General features: G+C 34.9%; 2 protein-coding genes across 6 annotated transcripts; one reads left to right on the forward strand and one right to left on the reverse strand.

Moving 5' to 3' along the window:
• The first annotated feature begins 3,613 nt into the window (after positions 1-3,613).
• Positions 3,614-7,685, forward strand: LOC110893892 (calmodulin-binding receptor-like cytoplasmic kinase 3). Of its 5 annotated transcripts, none has more exons than XM_022141043.2 (8): positions 3,614-3,795; positions 4,592-4,993; positions 5,082-5,282; positions 5,371-5,654; positions 5,858-6,023; positions 6,169-6,258; positions 6,495-6,793; positions 7,367-7,685. In XM_022141043.2, the coding sequence occupies exons 3-8, from the start codon at positions 5,174-5,176 to the stop codon at positions 7,574-7,576; spliced, it is 1,158 nt and encodes a 385-aa protein (XP_021996735.1). In that variant the 5' UTR covers positions 3,614-3,795; positions 4,592-4,993; positions 5,082-5,173; the 3' UTR covers positions 7,577-7,685. The 5 variants fall into 5 exon arrangements, with proteins under 5 accessions (XP_021996735.1, XP_021996738.1, XP_021996736.1 ...); XM_022141046.2 differs by having other exon boundaries at positions 3,622-3,795; positions 5,380-5,654; XM_022141044.2 differs by having other exon boundaries at positions 3,622-3,795; positions 4,687-4,993.
• A 1,757-nt stretch (positions 7,686-9,442) lies between these two features.
• LOC110893893 (bifunctional purple acid phosphatase 26) lies at positions 9,443-16,152 on the reverse strand. Its single transcript, XM_022141047.2, has 10 exons — positions 16,000-16,152; positions 14,087-14,318; positions 13,028-13,228; positions 12,807-12,918; positions 12,115-12,341; positions 11,845-11,983; positions 10,864-11,084; positions 10,651-10,772; positions 9,924-10,085; positions 9,443-9,816 (listed from the first exon to the last, which is right to left on the reverse strand). Exons 2-10 carry the CDS (start codon positions 14,282-14,284, stop codon positions 9,732-9,734), a joined length of 1,467 nt encoding a protein of 488 aa, XP_021996739.1. The 5' UTR covers positions 14,285-14,318; positions 16,000-16,152; the 3' UTR covers positions 9,443-9,731.
• Positions 16,153-18,587: the final 2,435 nt, after the last annotated feature.

Genomic DNA, 18,587 nt, shown 5'->3' on the forward strand with positions numbered 1-18,587 from the left:
ACGTTGTTCGTTCGGTTTCGGTTCGGTTCACTACGACAACGACGCGATATCTGGTATCAAACAAAAAACCATTAAAACTAATACATACCGGTATCGGTGTTGTTTAGTTTGGTACGGTATGGTAGCGATACAATCTTATTACAACGAGTGTTGATACCATAACGCTTATTTTTATGTACGTCTTGGTCTACGTTTCGACGAAAAATTTGTTTGGAAACGATTCGGGTCAATTATAATACATTTGCGTGCTTACTTTTTATGTACGTTTCGATGTTAATTTTGTTCATAAATGAGCCAGGTCAAATACAATACGTCTTAATTCAGCGGTATAAATTTGAGTTGGTCTACATTTCGACATAAATTTTATATGGAAACGAGTCGGGTCAAATATAATACATTTTCATATTGACTTTTTATGCATGTTTCGATGTAATTTTGTTTTCAATTATAATACATTTTCATGCTTACCTTTTATGTACGTTTTGACGTAAACTTTGTTTGTAAATAAGTCGGATCAAATATAATACATTTTGATTCGTCAATTAAATTCGAGTTGGTCTACATTTAACGTAAAGGGCTGATAATAATCTATACATAAACACGCCGCATAGTCGGTACAAATTCAAGTTAGTCTACATTTTGACATAATTTTGGTATACTTTTTCGTATAAATCCGAGTTTGTGTACATTTCGACGTAAATTTGGTGTAGGCTTTCGTGCTTTATTTTGTACGTTTCATACGTATGAGTGAGGTCACATATAATATGTTTTGACTTGACTATATAAGTTCGAGTTAGTTTACGTTTCAATCCGCCACAATACACGGCAGGTAAAAAACTAGTTTATATTATATCCAAATTTGAAGCATCCTCCTATGATGTTTTTCTATGCAAGTATTTGTGACATAAAAAAATACCTTCTTTCAATTCCCCTTAAAAGGCCCAATATACAAAAAGGTTCTAGCTCATCACACTCTTTACTCTTCTAGCTCATCACACTCTTTACTCGATTCATCAGAACCTTTAGGACTCGAAACTACATAGGCTTCTAAGGTTTGATTCGTGGTAACCAATTTCATCAATTAAAGGGTGTATGGTTCTAAAAGGTCCGGGTCAAGTCGGGTTTATCCCCATTAAACAAAATCGTCTCCACCCATAACCTTCGTCTTCATCTTTTTCCCGATGGATCCATCCCCATTAAACAATGACCTCAAACGTGAACACACAACAATTCGTACCATAAACTCATCATATAAAAAATAAAAATAAACACGTACCATAAACTCATCATATAAAAAAAAGTAAGAATAAAAAAAAACTAAAAAAACTCTTTATCCCTTTCAATAAAAATAGTCCTTAACCTTATAAAATAGAATAGTCCAATTATAGTATAGTTGAATTCAACTAAACTTACTCTTTATAAACCAGTTGAATTGAATTTAACAATATGAAGAAAAGATAACTGTCAAATAACATCAACCACTAATTTATTTATAAACAATACTTAGGGTGTACGGGGCGGGGCGTCTTCGGTGAGGTGGTTCGGTGATAGGTTTCCCCGATCGGGAACACCGCCGCCATCAAAGCGGGGTCCCGATTCGGGGTGGATTTTGGGCGTGGGCTCACCGATTGAAATTGCACAAGATTTGAGGAACGGTCATGTTCAACGGTCGACTTTTAATAAAAAAAAAATTCACTTTTTTTAAACTAATATAAATAACCATCTCATTCTCACCATTTTTTTATACTCAAACCATCTCATTCTCACACATTTTTTAAACTCTCCAACCACACCCACTTCACTTTTTATTTTTTATACTCTCCAACCAAACCCCCTTCACTTTTTATTTTTTATACACCGAGCAATGGAGAACCGACCCCGCGAGGCCAAGAAAAAAACTAAGGGACGGGTCTCGAAACCGTCTCGAGATGGTTCGAGCGGTGCAAATGCTCAACCACAACCCCCTTTCGGATACACTTCACAACCCCCTTTTTTTTCCAACAACCTACACACCCCTCGTTCTACAACACCCAACAACCCAATTTCGGCTATTTTCAAAATTTGTTATCAATGGACGCTCCTCCTCAATCCCCCGCCTTCGACCCATATGCTTATCGTTCTTCACAAGTTCCTTCTACACGAGGAAATGTTGAACGTCCTCTACCTATTCACGACGACGAGGACGATGAGGTAGTGCCCGAAACTCAAAATTTGGGCGACGACGACGAGGAAGATGAATATAATGTGGACGAAGACGCGGGCAACGAAGAAGATGAGGCTCGAGAAAAAAAAGGGAAAACGGTGAGCGAAAAATGGACAAAAGAACAAGAAGAGGCGTTGGCGAAGGCGTGGGTACATTGTTCTACCAACAAAAAAAAGGGCAATCAACAAAGTCGCGAAAGTTTTTGGGGTAAAATTTTAGAGCATTTTAACAAAACTATCGGTGGAAGTAACCGGACCGTTCATCAAGTACGGTCTAAATGGAACCCGATGCATGCGAAAATAAACTTTTTCAACGGCCTATACCAACAAGCGGTAAAAATTATATTTTTTTTAACATTGCATATTTTTAATTTTTTTTCTAAGTTCATACTTTTTTAACACTTTCTAATTTTTTTTATTTTATAACATGTAGGATCGCACACGAGCAAGCGGATGTAAGGATCTCGACGTGATGAAAGTCGCGTTAAAAGAATTTAAAGAAAGATTTCCAAGCGGTTTTCAACACATCGAGGCGTGGGAGGTCGTTCGAAGACACGAGAAATGGGCCCAAGTCCCATTGATGGGTGAGGAAGGTGAAGGTTCGGCACATAAAAGAAAGCCCGTTGACGTGGACTTTTCGATACCGGATATGAACGAAGATCCCTCGCCACAAAGAGCACAACGGCGAGACAAGCGTCAAGCTACATCGTCCGAGGGAAGCTCGGCCGAGTTGGCGGCACAATTCAAAGTGTACACCGCCATGAAAGAAGCGAAGCAAGCGGTAGAATTGGAGGCGATCGAAGAGGAAAAAAAGAGAGTCGGAGGCTCGCGAACTCATATCGGCACAACTCGAGACGATGAAAAACTACAATTTCGATCGAGATATGAAAACATTCCTTAAGCCGCACGACGATGTTCCGCCAAGTATGTTGCCGATCATCCTCGCCCGAAAGCGAGAAATCGCTAACAAGTACGGGTGGCCATGCGATTTCTAAAATTTTAGTTTTCTAGTTTTAATGTAATTTTTATTTTCTACTTTGAATGTGTTTTTTATTTTCTACTTTGAATGTGTTTTTTATTTTCTACTTTGAATGTATTTTTTTTTTAAATTTAATGAAATGTCTTTTATTTAATTTATAAACATCCATAATTTTACAAAAAAAAAAAATAATTTTGAACTCACCTAATAGGGGAGTGCCGCCATCAAAAATAGGTATTAGGGGAGTGTTAGAGGGGAGTTGACATGACACTTTGTGGTTGGTTGTGTGTAAGAGGGAGGACTCACCTAAGAGGTGAGCACCCCTTACACCCTAAATACCAAAAAAGTCACAATCTTTTTAACTATGTTTTGAATAAAATAATAAAAAATAAGTAAAATAAATTGACCCAATATACCTACAATTCCAAAAATGAAGACCTCAAATGTGAACACCCAAAAATATTCATACCAAATTCAAAACACATGAAATTATATATTGGCATCTTCCTTAATTTCACATTTTTTTTTCTATAACAGTCTTTACAGGTTCTAAGAATCTTCTTAAAGAAACACTGTTGCAATCAATCAATCAATCAATCAAACTTCTTTCAAAGGTTTGATCTTTTTGTCTAAAGTTTTCTTCACTTGAATCTTGAATCTTGAAATATGAATATGAGTTTGTGTTGTTGTTTTCTTGTTATTTTGTTATATGGGTTTGTGTTTATGATTCAAATCTTGAATTGGGCTGGATTAAAGTTATTGTTTTGATGGGGGGATTGGGGATATTGGGGTGTTTGGTTTGCAAATCTTGAAATATGAATTTGAGTTTGTGTTGTTGTTCTTGTTATTTTGTTATATGGGTTTGTGTTTATGATTCAAATCTTGAATTGGGTTGGATGAAAGTTATTATTTTGATGGGGGGATTGGGGATATTGGGGTGTTTGGTTTGCAAATCTTGAAATGGGTGAGTGCCAATATGGTATTGATTATTGTTTTTTATTGTGTTTTTGTTTTGTGGGTATTATTAAAGAATCAATTTAGGTCATCTGGATGTTGAATTATATAACTTTAAAGCATTTGGTGGTGATTTAAGAGGGTTTTAAAGTAGGGTTTTGCTTGTTTCTTGTGTTCATCTCATGGGTTTGATTTGATTCATTTTAATTTGATGATTTCTTTAAAAAAAAAAAAAAAAAAAATTTGGGAGCAAATCTTGGAACTTTTAGGTTTCTTGAAATAGCAAGTCTAAATCAAGAAACTCAGTTATTTTTTTACTTATTTGTGAACTTCCAAGTTATTTCCATAAAGATTCTTGTGCATTTACAAATTATAACTCACATCTCAGATGTACAATTTACAGTTTTTTTTTTTTTTTTTTTTTTTTTTTTTTTTTTTTTTTTTTTCTGTTATTAGGTTTCAAGGCAACTCCATGATTCTTGATCCGCTATATACATCAAACATATTAAAAAAAATTACCTTTCACATCAAGATTTTTTCGGTTTCTCCAGTTCAATGAACCGATAATTCGATAAACGATCTTCGTCAATTCGCAGCCCAAAAGAAAGGAAGTCGAATCGACACTCCTCTCTGTAACTTGCCGAATTCAACAATAATCATGAAGTGAGGCTGCAAGTTTTGGTATCGTGTGAGAAAGGTCTGGTGGCAAGAAAAGCTGCTTACAGGAGGTTGTCAAGTGTTTTCGCTCGACGATTTTATTCTTGGGTGGTTGGTTTGGCCCTTGTTTTCTACTTTTGACGCAACTGCGGGTCGTATTCACGTTCTGATTGTTACATTCAGAGGATGATAGTCTTTCAGGTATATAATTTGTACATTTTATGTTATTTTTTTTATTTTTTTATGTGTTAAAAATTGAATTTAGATGCTTAGCGGTGTTATTATGCAGGTGCTTTATACTTTGAGAGTAGGAGGAGATTTTTGCGCGATTTAGTTAAAATAGAAACTCGAAAATTTTAGTTTAGAACGAAATATAGAGTCATGGCTGCACCTGGACTCTTGCTCCTATGTTGCAATTTTATTTGCCGTTGTTTTCGATCTAAAACAAAAGATACAGACGATACGGTTCTTGTTAAGGAGTCAAATACAGGTGAGTAAAATTGGCTCGAACCCGTTTAAATTTACCTATTTGCCCTTGCTCTGAGTAAAATTGGCTCGAACCCGTTTACATTTTGTAGTGGATGCAGCTCCGTCTATAGAAGTGAATTCCGGATCTGGAAAGATCCCAGTGAGCCCACTGCGGGTCCCACCGAGCCCCCTCCGGGTCCCACCTAGTCCCGGTAGATTCTCAATGTCACCAAAGCTTGATAGGATCGGTTCGGTTCATTTAACTATGAGACAAGCTGCAAGAGCTACTCAAAACTTTTCACCATCATTAAAACTAGGTGAAGGAGGATTCGGGACCGTTTATAAAGCTGAGTTACAAGATGGTCGAACGGTTGCCATAAAACGAGCAAGCAAGGTACCTTTTGACTTTTTTTTGGTCAAACTAACTTTTTTTCACATTGATAATTCAAGTGTTTTTGTTTTATATTTGTTTACCTCTAAATCTTATCTTTTTATATCAATTATGAATCCTAAACTTGACCCGTTGACCCATTTGACCACACATACCCAAATGCACCATAAAGTTGTCGAAATCTAAAGTTTCGTCTTTACAAGCAGGAACACTCGGATGCTCTAAGAAGTGAATTTCGAAGCGAGATCGAGTTACTTGCAAAGATCGAGCATCGGAATTTAGTAAAATTGCTTGGTTATGTTGATAAAGGAAACGAGCGTCTTATTATCGCAGAATATGTACCTAATGGTACACTTAGAGAACATTTAGATGGTAAGATCATCATATAATAATAATAATAATAATAATAATAATAATAATAATAATAATAATAATATTAATAATAATAATAATATTATTAATATTAATATTAATAATTATATTATAATAGTAATAATATTGTATTATCTTTTCTTAGGTGTTCATGGAAGCTGCTTAGATTTCAGTCAACGGCTCGAAATTTCCATCGACATTGCTCACGGCCTAACATACCTTCATTTATATGCAGGTGAACCCGTTTTCCGTTAAGTTTTTATAAAGGGTGTTTGGATTTGCGTTTTTGAATATATTATGTGGCTAGAAAAAGAACTAATAAATAAAACGACTATAAAAGAAAGTTATCAAGACGGGCCGACTTAGCGAGCCCAAACGGGCTCTCGTTTGGTTACTAAGTCGGGTTTGGGCTAGAATTTATGTTGCCTCGCCCGATTAGTTGTCGCTAATTTTATTTTATTTTTTCAACAGAAAAACAGATAATCCATAGAGATGTGAAATCATCCAACATTCTTCTAACCGATAGGATGCGGGCCAAAGTGGCTGATTTTGGATTTGCACGGCTTGGGGATAACGAGCCCGGTAACACCCATGTTTTGACCAAAGTCAAAGGGACGGTCGGGTACCTTGACCCTGAGTATATGAGAACCTTTAAGCTCACCCCGAAAAGTGATGTGTATTCTTTCGGGGTTCTACTCGTAGAAATTCTTACGGGCCGTCGGCCCGTTGATTCAAGGCGGTCTCCGGATGAAAAGGTCACTATTAGATGGGTAAGCTTCTATCCCACTGCATACACATGTTGATTACCAGTGCACTTTTTGTGGACCCTCGAACCCAGTTAGCTAAACGGGTTGGGTTCATGTCAACCTGATGGGTTCGCGGGTTGACCCGTTTAGCCCATTTACTTTTTTTTTTTCTTAATATGTGTTTTATGTTATAAATTAACTTAGTTGGATATTTTATCCACATTCTTAAAACTTAAAAGAGAAATTGATATAAAGTTTTATAATTAAATATCATATCATTATATACATTTGTATTTTTTTGTTGTGAAAAATATAAATTTAGAGTATTAGTAATAGAATGCAAAAAAAAAAAATCGGGTCAAACGGGTTGTGTTCTGATCAACCTGTGAATATTCGGGTTGTGTTCGGGTCCATATGTCTTAACACGATTTCGGGTTTGGGTTGTGTTCGGGTTCGTGCCAAATTTTCGGGTTCGCGTCGGGTTAGATCCGCAAACTCGACCCGTTTAGTACCCCTAGGCCCTAGTAGTAATATCTAGGTCTCCTATTGGGCCGAGCATTCACATGTACTAAGAGAGCACATTATCTGTTTTTGCAGGCCTTTGGGAAACACAACAATGATGAAACAATGGATTTAGTGGACCCACAAATGAAGGAAGCCGTGGATGCGAAGATCTTCAAGAAGATGCTGAACTTGGCTTTTCAATGCGCAGCTCCCACGCGAGCTGATCGACCCGATATGAAGTCCGTCGCAGAGCGATTATGGGCGATTCGAGTAAAGTATCTCAAACGTGCAGGAAAAGAGTGATTTTAAAGAAAGTTTTGAGTTTCTTGTTTTGTAGCTTGCATGGTCCAGTTGTGGTACAATGCTTATTTTATATTTTTATATTTATATCAGTTTAAGGGAAAAGATCAAATAGGAAGTTTGTTTTCGATAGGAAGTATAGGAAGCAATAATAGAGTGACACATGGCAAAGATAAAAAAACACAAGAGGGGCATTTTCGTCAAACACAAATTAATCATATAACCCTAGATGTAAGAAAACCCAAATCAGTTCATCCTAACTCGACCTTCACACCACCACCACCACTCCACCACCCACCCCTCCACCATCGGAAGCGGCACAACCACCACTTGCCGCCGTACCTCCGTACAACCACCACCAACCTCCACTTGAGCTTCTCCTTCTATGTAATAATTGTCACTGATTTGGTTCGAATTCGAATATAAGCTCGATTTCAATCTTCGATCACCGCAAGTTAACTCAAATGGAACAACCGAGTTTCGATCTTAGAAAGGTGAAGCCGTCGTCAAAGTCGTCGTCGCCGTCGGTCCCAGTGCCAGAAGTTTATGTGAAAACGATGATGTTGCGTTTTACCTCCTAAACCACCGTTGCTGCCGTCGTCTCTTCCCGGTGATATCTGTTCTTTTCTAGAAAATTAAAAGGATGATATTGTCGATGCCATGACAATCTGCAAAGAGGGTTTATGCATTTCATTATTTTAAGAAATAGATACAGATGGAATTTTTGAACAATTGTGATTTTTTTCCTGTAGCAAAAATAAAATTCTAGTTTGTTACTGTTAGTGCTTTTCATCTTCCATTTTAATTTGTGGGTTTATGTTTCATAAAACGCAACAATGATTTTAATTACATAATGTAAAACGCAACCATGATTTCATTAAACGCAACAATGTTTCGTAAAACGCAACAGTGTTTCATAAAACACAACAATAATTTTAATTTGTGGGTTTATGCTATTGCGTTTTAGAAAAAAATATATTTATGTGTTTTTTGGTCCATTGCGTTTTAGGAAAACACATTTTTGAAGTGTTTTTAGTCCATTGCGTTTTAGGTAAAACACATTTTTATGTGTTTTCAGTCCATTGCATTTTAGAAAAAACACTTTCTTTTGTGTTTTTAGGCCATTGCGTTTTACAAATAAGTCATTTCTTTGTGTTTTTGGTGCATTGCGTTTTAGGTAAAACACATTTTTATGTGTTTTCTGGCCATTGCGTTTTACAAATAAGACATTTCTGTGTGTATTCTGGCCATTGCGTTTTACAAATAAGTCATTTCTTTGTGTTTTTGGTGCATTGCGTTTTAGAAAAATGTCATTTTTTAGGTTTTTTTTTTTTCATTGCGTTTTACGTAACTAGTGGTTTTCTATTGCGTTTTACGCAACTGGGTTTTAAAATTTTTTTTTTTAAAATATAGCAATAGTATACTCGTTTTAAAGATAAAAAAACGCTCGTTTTTTTGGTGCAATTTTTATAAAAAAATAATGTCGTATGAAAGAGTTATTAACGTTTAAAAAATGGGGGGGGGGAATTGGAGGAGAGAGAAACTATTGGCTTGGATTGACTAGAATACCCTTGAACAAACTCACGCGCCTCTTTTATTCCTTTCAATTTCCCTGATTTAATCTTAGCCCTTGATTAACTTAATGGATGGTCAAGATCACTTCCTATCCTTCCTAGCCAAATAAACTTCCTATTGTATCTCCACCCATCAGTTTAATTCATCATAGTTCCCCTATATTTCTCTAGTTTTGGTATATTAAAGTCTTAAAACTTGTTTGAAATATACATATTCGTGAAGTCGATGATAAACGATGCTCGATACACATGCGGAGGCTATGTATATTATATATAGCCTTTTTGTCGACGTGGATACCATGAAGACTCTTTTATACGTAGAACACTGTTTTGACCCGTTATCCAACGCTACCCCACTTGGCCACTTTTCGGCCCGAACAATTCATAAGTTGATGAAAGATAAGAAAAAAACGTCGTTCAAAGTATTATTTTCATTCCAAATACAACATTCTACCTTCAAACTTCTTATTTCGACACGCGCCTGATACCTTCATCATACCGATGTCACGGATAGGAATTACCAGAAGGCTCGAGTGGGAGATGACCTTTGTTCGATAACTACGCACCGACGCCTATCTTCGTCTTCATAATTGGTTAAGTTGCTCTAGAGTCGGAACAATCGTGTGCAGATAATTCTTTTTCAGTTTCCTTCTTCGAAGACTCTTGTTCCTACAAAATGTGAATAGTGTCGCGTTTTTAACCATACTTAACACATTAATTAATCGTAAACTTAAAGAGTTAAAGTAACGTTAATAAGGAGCGAATGTGGTACTCACCAGTACTGGTTGTGCAACACGAAGGCATCGGTTTCGGTTTTCTTTCCATCATCGTTCCGATTCCAGTGATAGAATGCGTGAGTTTTATTTATTATCTCAAGTGTAGAATGCCCATAGCTTGCTTCTCGGAATGCAGAATAATCAGGCTGAGGATCATTAAACCTACAGAAACCATTTAAAAAAACATTATTACCGTAAAAGAACACTAAAATGAAAAGAAAATATAAAAAAAAATGGTTACATTTTTTTACAGATATGGAAACTATATTACAGAAATAAGAGTAAAATGCCATTTTCGTCCCTGAGGTTTGGCCAATTTTGCAACTTTCATCCAAGGCTTTGTTTTTTCCGCATCTGGATCCAAAATGTTTGAAATCTTTCCATTTTCATCCGGCTCGTTAACTCCATCCATTTTCTCCGTCAAGTTAGGGGTATTTCCATCTTTCTTGTTAACTTAAAAGGCCAATTCGGTCCTTTTCGCTTTATGTACAAGCATTTAGCATAATGTACAAGTATCCAAGATACCCTTAACGGAGAAAAAATACGAAAATAGTCAAATACCCCTGACTTAACAGAAAAAATGGATGGAGTTAACGAGCCGGATGAAAATGGCAAGATTCCAAACCTTTCGGATCCTGATGTGGAAAAACAAACCTTTGGACGAAAGTCGCAAAACTGGCCAAACCTCAGGGACGAAAATGGCATTTTACTAGAGAAATAAAGTTACCTTGATGCAAGACCTTCTTGGTTTCCACCGTCTCCAACAGTTAAATACACCGGAGCTGATTTATCCGGCACGGGATAACTTACTCCACCTGTTATGTTGTAGTGTATGTTCGAGATCCGGTACTGAAATTGCATACTTTTAGTGGAATTGTTTTATTTTAAGTTCGTATATAACTATATAAGAAAAAACAAGATACAAAGGATGGTGACAAACCGATCTTTCATAAGCATGAACGTGTCCCGCAAAGACAACATCTACTTTGTACTTAACAAACCAACTCTCGAACGCAGCCCGCATGCTTTCACCCTCCATGTAGTGAGCGCTGTTACTGTTGTATATAGGCGTGTGCATAATAACAATAAGCCACGGTGTTTTCTTACGGTCCACTTTTTTTAATTCTGCCTCCAGCCAAATGTACTGAGGTGTATACTTTACTGTCACGAGTGAAGTAAATGCGTAAGTTATCAGACAATTAATAACATTTGGTTATTACATTTGGCTTGCACTCACAAAAGGCTCAAATTTTGAATATGTTCTTTTGACCCAGTTAACAGTCAAAATGATCATGTAAAAGTTGACATGACAGGTAACTTTGACAATGTTGACTTTTTTTCAGGTGTGGAATCTAGAAACCAGTTAAACCGTAAAATTACCCGAAAGAGTAAAGTACATGGATGGACCCTGTAGCTTACCAAAATTTTGGATTTGGTCCCTAGATTTCCAAAAGTACACAGATGGTCCCTGTGGTATGCACTTTGTAACGCACTAACGCATTACTCCCCAACCAACAAATCTAAACTTTTTAGCATGTCCAAGGTAGGGACTAAATGCGTTAAAAAGTGTAAACCACAGGGACACTCCATGTACTTTTGGAAAAAGTTGGGGTCTAAATGCGTTAAAAAGTGCAAACCACAGGGACCTTCCATGTACTTTTGGAAAAAGCTGGGGACTAAATGTGTTACAAAGTACAAACCATACAGACCATCTGTGTACTTTTGGAAAGCTAGGGACCAAATCCAAAATTTTGGTAAACCACAGGGACCATCCGTGTACTTTACCCGAAATGAAAACTTTTTGAAAGTTTGCCATTTTGTGAGTGTAAACAAAGTGTAATACCAAAAAAAGAAATCAACCCAAAGTTACATAACATTTTATGAAATTTTCCCATAATAATAACAAGATAAGGAAAATTACCAAATGGAGAATAGCTGGATAGCACAATTATATGAGCGGATGCGCGTCTGACAGCATACCAAAGAGGATCACTGCTTTCACTGGCTGCATACGGAGTAGGGTATCTATGAAGATACTGTTTGAACGGAACAACTTCATTCTGGACATATCGTTAATAAAAAAAATATATCAATCAAAGAAAGGTACGAGATGATGTCATCTAATGAACTTAATGATGAAATAAGAAAAAAAAATTGTAGTAATATTATTCGTATCAGTTCCGACACTGACCATATATGGCATATACTCTATCTCATGGTTTCCTGTTGTCCATATCCATGGTTGATACGCTTGAACTTTTTCGACAAAACGACCGTATGTATCCCAGCGTACGCCCATATCATGATATGTATATCTATCAGCATACGATAAATCTCCAACATGCAAAACAGTTTGCGCTCCACTTTGAATGTAATGTTCAAGAGTTGACAGAGAATTATACGTTTGACCCAAATCACCTAAAGCACATAATCAACAATTATTCCACTAAAAACGGTCTAATATTGTTTCCATCAAAGCAAATACAAAATTGGGTAGATTACATTTTACGTCCTTTAAGTTTGAGCAAAATTACGGGCATTGTCCTTTAACTAATGAAATTACACTAGATGTCCTTTATGTTACGTGCGACTCACATAGTGGTCATTATCACGTACTTTGTTGTTAATATATATTATTTTTATTTAATTTTGTTTTAGTTATTATGTGAAAATGAACGTTATGCTCTCATATGAGTGGCATGTGTCAAGAGTTAAAAGAAAAAAATTAACCGAGTTAGGGCAAAAAGGACACCGCCTGATAAGAAACGATAACATAAAGGACATCCAGTGTAATTTCGTTAGTTAAAGGACAATGCCTGCAATTTGGCTCACAGTTAAAAGACGTAAAATGTGATTTACTTTACAAAATATGAATTAACTCGCCTATAATTCCGAATTTGTAAGAAGCATCCGGATCGACTTTCGGAGGTGTTTGAAACCAAAATGATCGAGCAGAATCACCTTCTCCAATCTCATAAAAGTACTTAGTGTCATACTAACAACAAGACGCACATGTTAGTCATGAAACCGACCGTTTAAGTGAATTTGAAAAAACTATACAATATATAGATTATATAGATGTTATTGAGTTAACCAACATATACCTCAAGGTCACTGACAAGGCACTGGTGAATATAGCCGGATGTATAGTTATAAAACGTATAATTTGCCACCGTCCCTTCTGCGGTAAAATCATATTTTTTATCGGATTTTCCGTATCGTACTTGGTTTGACCCTGGTTCGGTTGGTGTCACCCATATTATAATTACAGCTTTGCCATCATAATCCCCTTGAGTGATGTGTACCTACAGATAGAGAAAATGAGATAGCAACTAAACGTAAAGAATAACATGAGTAGATGGAATTAAAAAGCAGTAAAATGTAAACGTGATACTAAATACAAACTACTAGCATGAAAACCGGCTCAACAGGTATTTGCATCATCACATATTATTTTTGTAGCATGTACTTATGTTGATGATGTGAAGACCGAAAATAGAATAAATATAAGAGTAAAGTACGCGGATGGTTCCTGTGGTTTACCAAAATTTTAGATTTGGTCCCTAGCAAAAGTACACAGATGGTCATTGTGGTTTGCACTTTGTAACGCATTTTGTCCCCGGATTTTTCCAAAAGTACATGGATGGTCCCTATGGTTTGCACTTTGTAACGTATTTAGTCCCTAACTTAGACATGCTAAAACCTTTAATTTGTGGCTGTTTGTTTACCTCTTAATGATGCTCTTAATTGTTCAGACCTCTTACTAGTTCAGCACTTAATGGTTCAGACTTTTTGTTTCACGAGCAGATGTCTGAATGGTTCAGACATTTGCCTCTGAATGGTTAAGATTTATACAGAGTCTGAATGGTTAAGACCTCTAATCTGATTGGTCAGACATTTGCCTCTGAACGGTTAAGTATTATACAGGCTCTTAATGGTTCAGACCTCTTACTGATTCAACACTTAATGATTCAGACTTCTTACTGGTTTAGCACTTAACCATTCAGATGTTGCCAAACAGCCATGTGTTACAAAGTGCAAACCAAAGGGGACCATCCATGTACTTTTGGAAAGATAGGGACCAAATCCAAAATTTTGGTAAACCCCAGGGACCATCCGTGTACTTTACTCTAAATATAATTTATATAACATCGGAAGCTTACCTGCTCAGGTGCATTATAACCATCAGGAGCCGCAAAAACTTCGTTATCAAGAGGAATGTCAACTGATGGCCATTCTGAACGGATGAAACTGCTTGTGACACCGGCATAGACATTATTCACAAATGTGAATAAAACATAGCCGATCGCCACAAGCTGAGGTATCGTGGGTCCCATTTTCTTATCTTTGAACATGATCATTGCCAAATCGGCTATGATCCGCAACCAGTATAAACTGCAAACAAAGAATGGCCTGAGTTTAACACAAGTTACATAAACAACACACATAATAGAACATATACATGTCCAACAGTATAAACTACACACAATAAACGTTCTTGATCATTTGTATCACGCGTAGGCTACCTCAGAGGTTCGAAAGCGTGTATCAAAACATAACAAAAAGCACAATAGTCAAACAAAGTTCTTCAAAGTTTACTTTTGCTTCTTTTGCACTAATACCAACGGCACATATGTCTAAGGAGCTGTTTGGCAACATCTAAATGGTTAAGTGCTGAACCAGTAAGAGGTCTGAACCATTAAGTGCTGAACTCGTAAGAGGTCTGAACTCTCTGAACCATTAAGAGCCTGTATAATGCTTAACCGTTCAGAGGCAAATGTCTGACCAATTCCGATTAGAGGTCTTAACCATTCAGACTTTGTATAAATCTTAACAATTCAGAGGCAAATGTCTGAACCATTCAGACATCTGCTCGTGAAACAAACAGTCTGAACCATTAAGTGCTGAACCAGTAAGAGTTCTGAACCATTAAGAGTCTCGTTAAGAGGTAAACAAACAGCCTCTAAGTCCCAAACAACGGCACATATGTCTAATTTATCTTAATAAAACATTGTTCCCTTTTTCAAATTCTATTATGAGTTACGGGGCAGGATCAAATACAAACCACATTTCGTATACAAACTCTAAGAACCATTTAAAAAGTGACATTTAGCATCCAACTAATTGTAGAGAAATAGTAAAATGATAACCTAAATAATATCAATTATCTTAAATTATTTATAATTATGCTAACAAGCAATTAATTATTTATTTGGATCTTCCTTTTGTTTTTAATGTGCTGATAAAGAAAAGTGCTGATATCATTTCACATATGTACTAAAATCAATTATCTTGATTAATTTTCATGTGCTAATATAATTCAAAATTGCTACTTTTATATATATCTTGTTTTAGTATGTGCTAATTTAACTTTTTTTAAGTGCTAGGATTTGTTCTTACGGTTTGTAGGATAAATATAGTTTGTACCGGAACCAACCCCTATGAGTTACATTACATCTATTTGTCTTAACAAGAACTATTCTATTTTAAGCAAATAAACTACATTCCTGACCCATTTCACATTCCCTATTCTACAAAACCAACCAAAATATCAATTTGTTTACTAAAATCAGTTTCAACTCAACCTACTCAATTAATGTAAAATTCATACTTAAATTAGAAAACTAATAAGTATCTTAAATAACCTATTAGACCTTTAGCTCCAAACAAATTATCAGAGTTGTTAAACCTAAAAAATACATTTGTGTATTTTATGCAATTAATGATAATATCATTAAATACATAAATGTATTTATTTAGGTTTTAGAAGAGTCACAATTCACGCACATATGAATTAATTGTACGAACTATGATCTATATGAAGCTCAAACGAAAACGTTGACTAGTCAAAATCATCAACTGGCATCGATTACATATGAATGTGATATAAAATTATAAATAATAATCATTGAATCTGATTCGCAGGGAAGAACACAATATTGTTATGTATGAACAACATTCAATTGTAACAAACAATCACACAGTATAGATTCAAATTCCACTAGGAATCAGAATCAGAATCAGATTAAAAAAATAGAATTCAACTGCATATGTGAATTAACAACGGTTAACTGACCTTCGATTGAACGGATCTTCAAGTGAATGGAGTTGGTAGAAGCATCCGCTGTGATTCAGTCGGATGCAAATTGCGTACGTTAGCAGGAATCATGATCGTGGTTTATATTAGTGTTACGATAGGTTGTGGGGACACCAGTTCTGATAATTTTTTTTATTTATTTTTATTATTATTAATCATATCCTTGCTTTGCCATTTATATTGTTTTTGTTATGTCCTTCGTTTGTAAATAAAATAATAAAATCTAAAAGTTAAACATCTGAAAGCTAAAACCTAAAATCTCATATCGTAGAGTTCTTCATTCACAAAACAAAAATGCTGGCCGCTTCAACCAGTGACTATCCAAAACTTCTGGTCAAAACGACAAGATAAGTGTAGGCAAGTAAGACCTATTAATAAAACTATTTGTATTAGAACCACGATGGTTATTCCATGTATTCATACACATATAACCATATATCAAATAATAAAACTTGGTTATAATCAAAAAATCAACTTTTTAATTATTCTTTCGATTCTTTTTCTCTATTATTGGTGTCCCTGCTTCTCTCCTTTTCTATTTCTCATAGTTATGGTCGTATGGCGACCCATTACGAATTTCATTAATAATAAATACATAATACGTGAATAGTGCACCAAATAGCAAAATGGAAAAGAAAGGAAAGATATCATAAGAAATTACGCAATGTCTAAATTGGGTTAAAAAATTTGACTCCATATGACGGAGAACATAAAAAGAGCATTTAGTAAATAAATTGTTGGACTAAAGGCTTGTTTATATTCGTTTATTTGATAAATGAATGAAATAAATAAATTTTTCATTTGATTAAATGAAGTTACATGAACAATGGGTGCTTGTTTATGTTTGTTCTTTAAGAATCATATATTACTACTACTATTAACGAACAAAAACAAACATAATTCAACTTTTTTAGTAAATGATAAAAAAAATATGCATTTGCTTGTTCATGTTTGTTATTTGTCGGATAAATTAAACAATCATACATGATTTTGTATGCTTGTCATGAAATAAATATGAATATAAATATAAATATAAATAATATATAATCTTAATATTTCCTATGTGGCTCTGTGTATATTTATTTATTTGATAAATGAATGAACATAAACAAAATTTTTATTTGATTAGATGAATATACATGAACACGTGTCTCATTTATTCATTTACATTTATGGATGCATATTTTTGTTTGTTCTTTAAGAATCATATATTACTACTACTATTAACGAACAAACACAAACATAATTCAACTTTTTTATTAAATGATAAAAAAATATTCATTCGTGTGTTCATGTTTGTTATTTGTCGATTAAATTAACAATCATACATGATTTTGTAAGCGTGTCATGAAATAAATATAAATATTATATAATCTTAATATTTCCTCTTAAATTTGTGATCGATATTAAGCCACCATATGTCGGGTGTCACACTCTCATCAATTAGTGATATTTGACATTTACACTATGTTCCCGAGTTTCATTAAATGAGAGAAAAGAAAAGATTTGGAAAGAAATAATTTTTAGTTATGTTCCCGAGTTTCATTAAAGGGGAGAAAAGAAGAGAAAATGAGAGATTTTTTGTCTAAAATTAATCTTTCCAATTTGGAAAGAACCGGAGAGAAAAGAAAAGAAAATGAAAGAATCATTTCTTTTCTCTCTTTAATTTAACTCGGGAACACAGTGTTAATGATTTAATTGAACCCGATCGTTTTATGTATAAATCCAAAAAATCAATGTACGTGGGCTTTTGTTGGTGAATACATCCAACTGACATTAGATCTTATGGCCCATTTAATATGGGCCTGAAGTGCAACCAAAATGAGGTTAAATTGGTTCAAGGAGCTCAGAACAAACATGAGACCCATCCAAGTGACTGAAGTTTGAGCCCATCTAGAGTTTTGTCCTTGTGATATAAACCAGTAGTGAGGAAAAAAAATACCGAAATTTACATCCATTGAAAATCATAAAAGCGAATATCGGTTAATATATTAATGATATCGTTATTGATTTTGTTCGGTTGGTATCAGTTCTGTTCGTCATGATACCGATATGATACCAGCGCTCTATGTAGTTATGAGAGAAAAAATCAAAACAGTAAAATGAAATTGTATTTAAGACAAAGAATAAAAAGATAAATTATATTTGATTCATTCATTATGAATAAAACTTTAATCGAAACACAGATAAAAATAAGTATATCGTATTGCTATATGCGGAATTTCAAACGACATAAAAAAACCGAACTGTAAGGTATCTTTGATAGCATGTACTTTTGTGCTTTGATTACTTGTATATTATTATCCGCAAATCGGTTTTGAATAACACGTATATCAAAACATACATAAAATTGAACACGCCATAACAGTATACTTATTTTAATAAAAAAAATGCTTATAACAAAATCCGTATAAAAAAGATGCTTATATATACAGTACACAAGCTGGATTTATATTTTAATAAAAGGATGCTTTTATAATCCATATATAAAAGATGCTTATAACAAAATCCGAATATTCAGATACCTAGTGCATGGAACTTACGATTACCAGTCAACTTTCTTTTTC

The sequence above is a fragment of the Helianthus annuus genome, chromosome 12 (genome assembly GCF_002127325.2).
Source record: "Helianthus annuus cultivar XRQ/B chromosome 12, HanXRQr2.0-SUNRISE, whole genome shotgun sequence".
Classification (NCBI taxonomy): Eukaryota; Viridiplantae; Streptophyta; class Magnoliopsida; order Asterales; family Asteraceae; genus Helianthus; species Helianthus annuus.

Bases quoted from the DNA above. Each gene is read 5' to 3' on its own strand.
- LOC110893892 (XM_022141043.2), top strand. From the start codon at position 5,174: ATGGCTGCACCTGGACTCTTGCTCCTATGTTGCAATTTTATTTGCCGT. The intron at 5,283-5,370 runs GTGAGTAAAATT...TACATTTTGTAG, and splicing joins TGTTAAGGAGTCAAATACAG to TGGATGCAGCTCCGTCTATA. The intron at 6,794-7,366 runs GTAAGCTTCTAT...CTGTTTTTGCAG, and splicing joins AAAAGGTCACTATTAGATGG to GCCTTTGGGAAACACAACAA.
- LOC110893893 (XM_022141047.2), bottom strand. From the start codon at position 14,284: ATGATCATGTTCAAAGATAAGAAAATGGGACCCACGATACCTCAGCTT. The intron at 11,085-11,844 runs GTAATTTTCCTT...CACTCGTGACAG, and splicing joins ATCCAGCTATTCTCCATTTG to TAAAGTATACACCTCAGTAC. The intron at 10,773-10,863 runs GTTTGTCACCAT...ATGCAATTTCAG, and splicing joins TTCATGCTTATGAAAGATCG to TACCGGATCTCGAACATACA.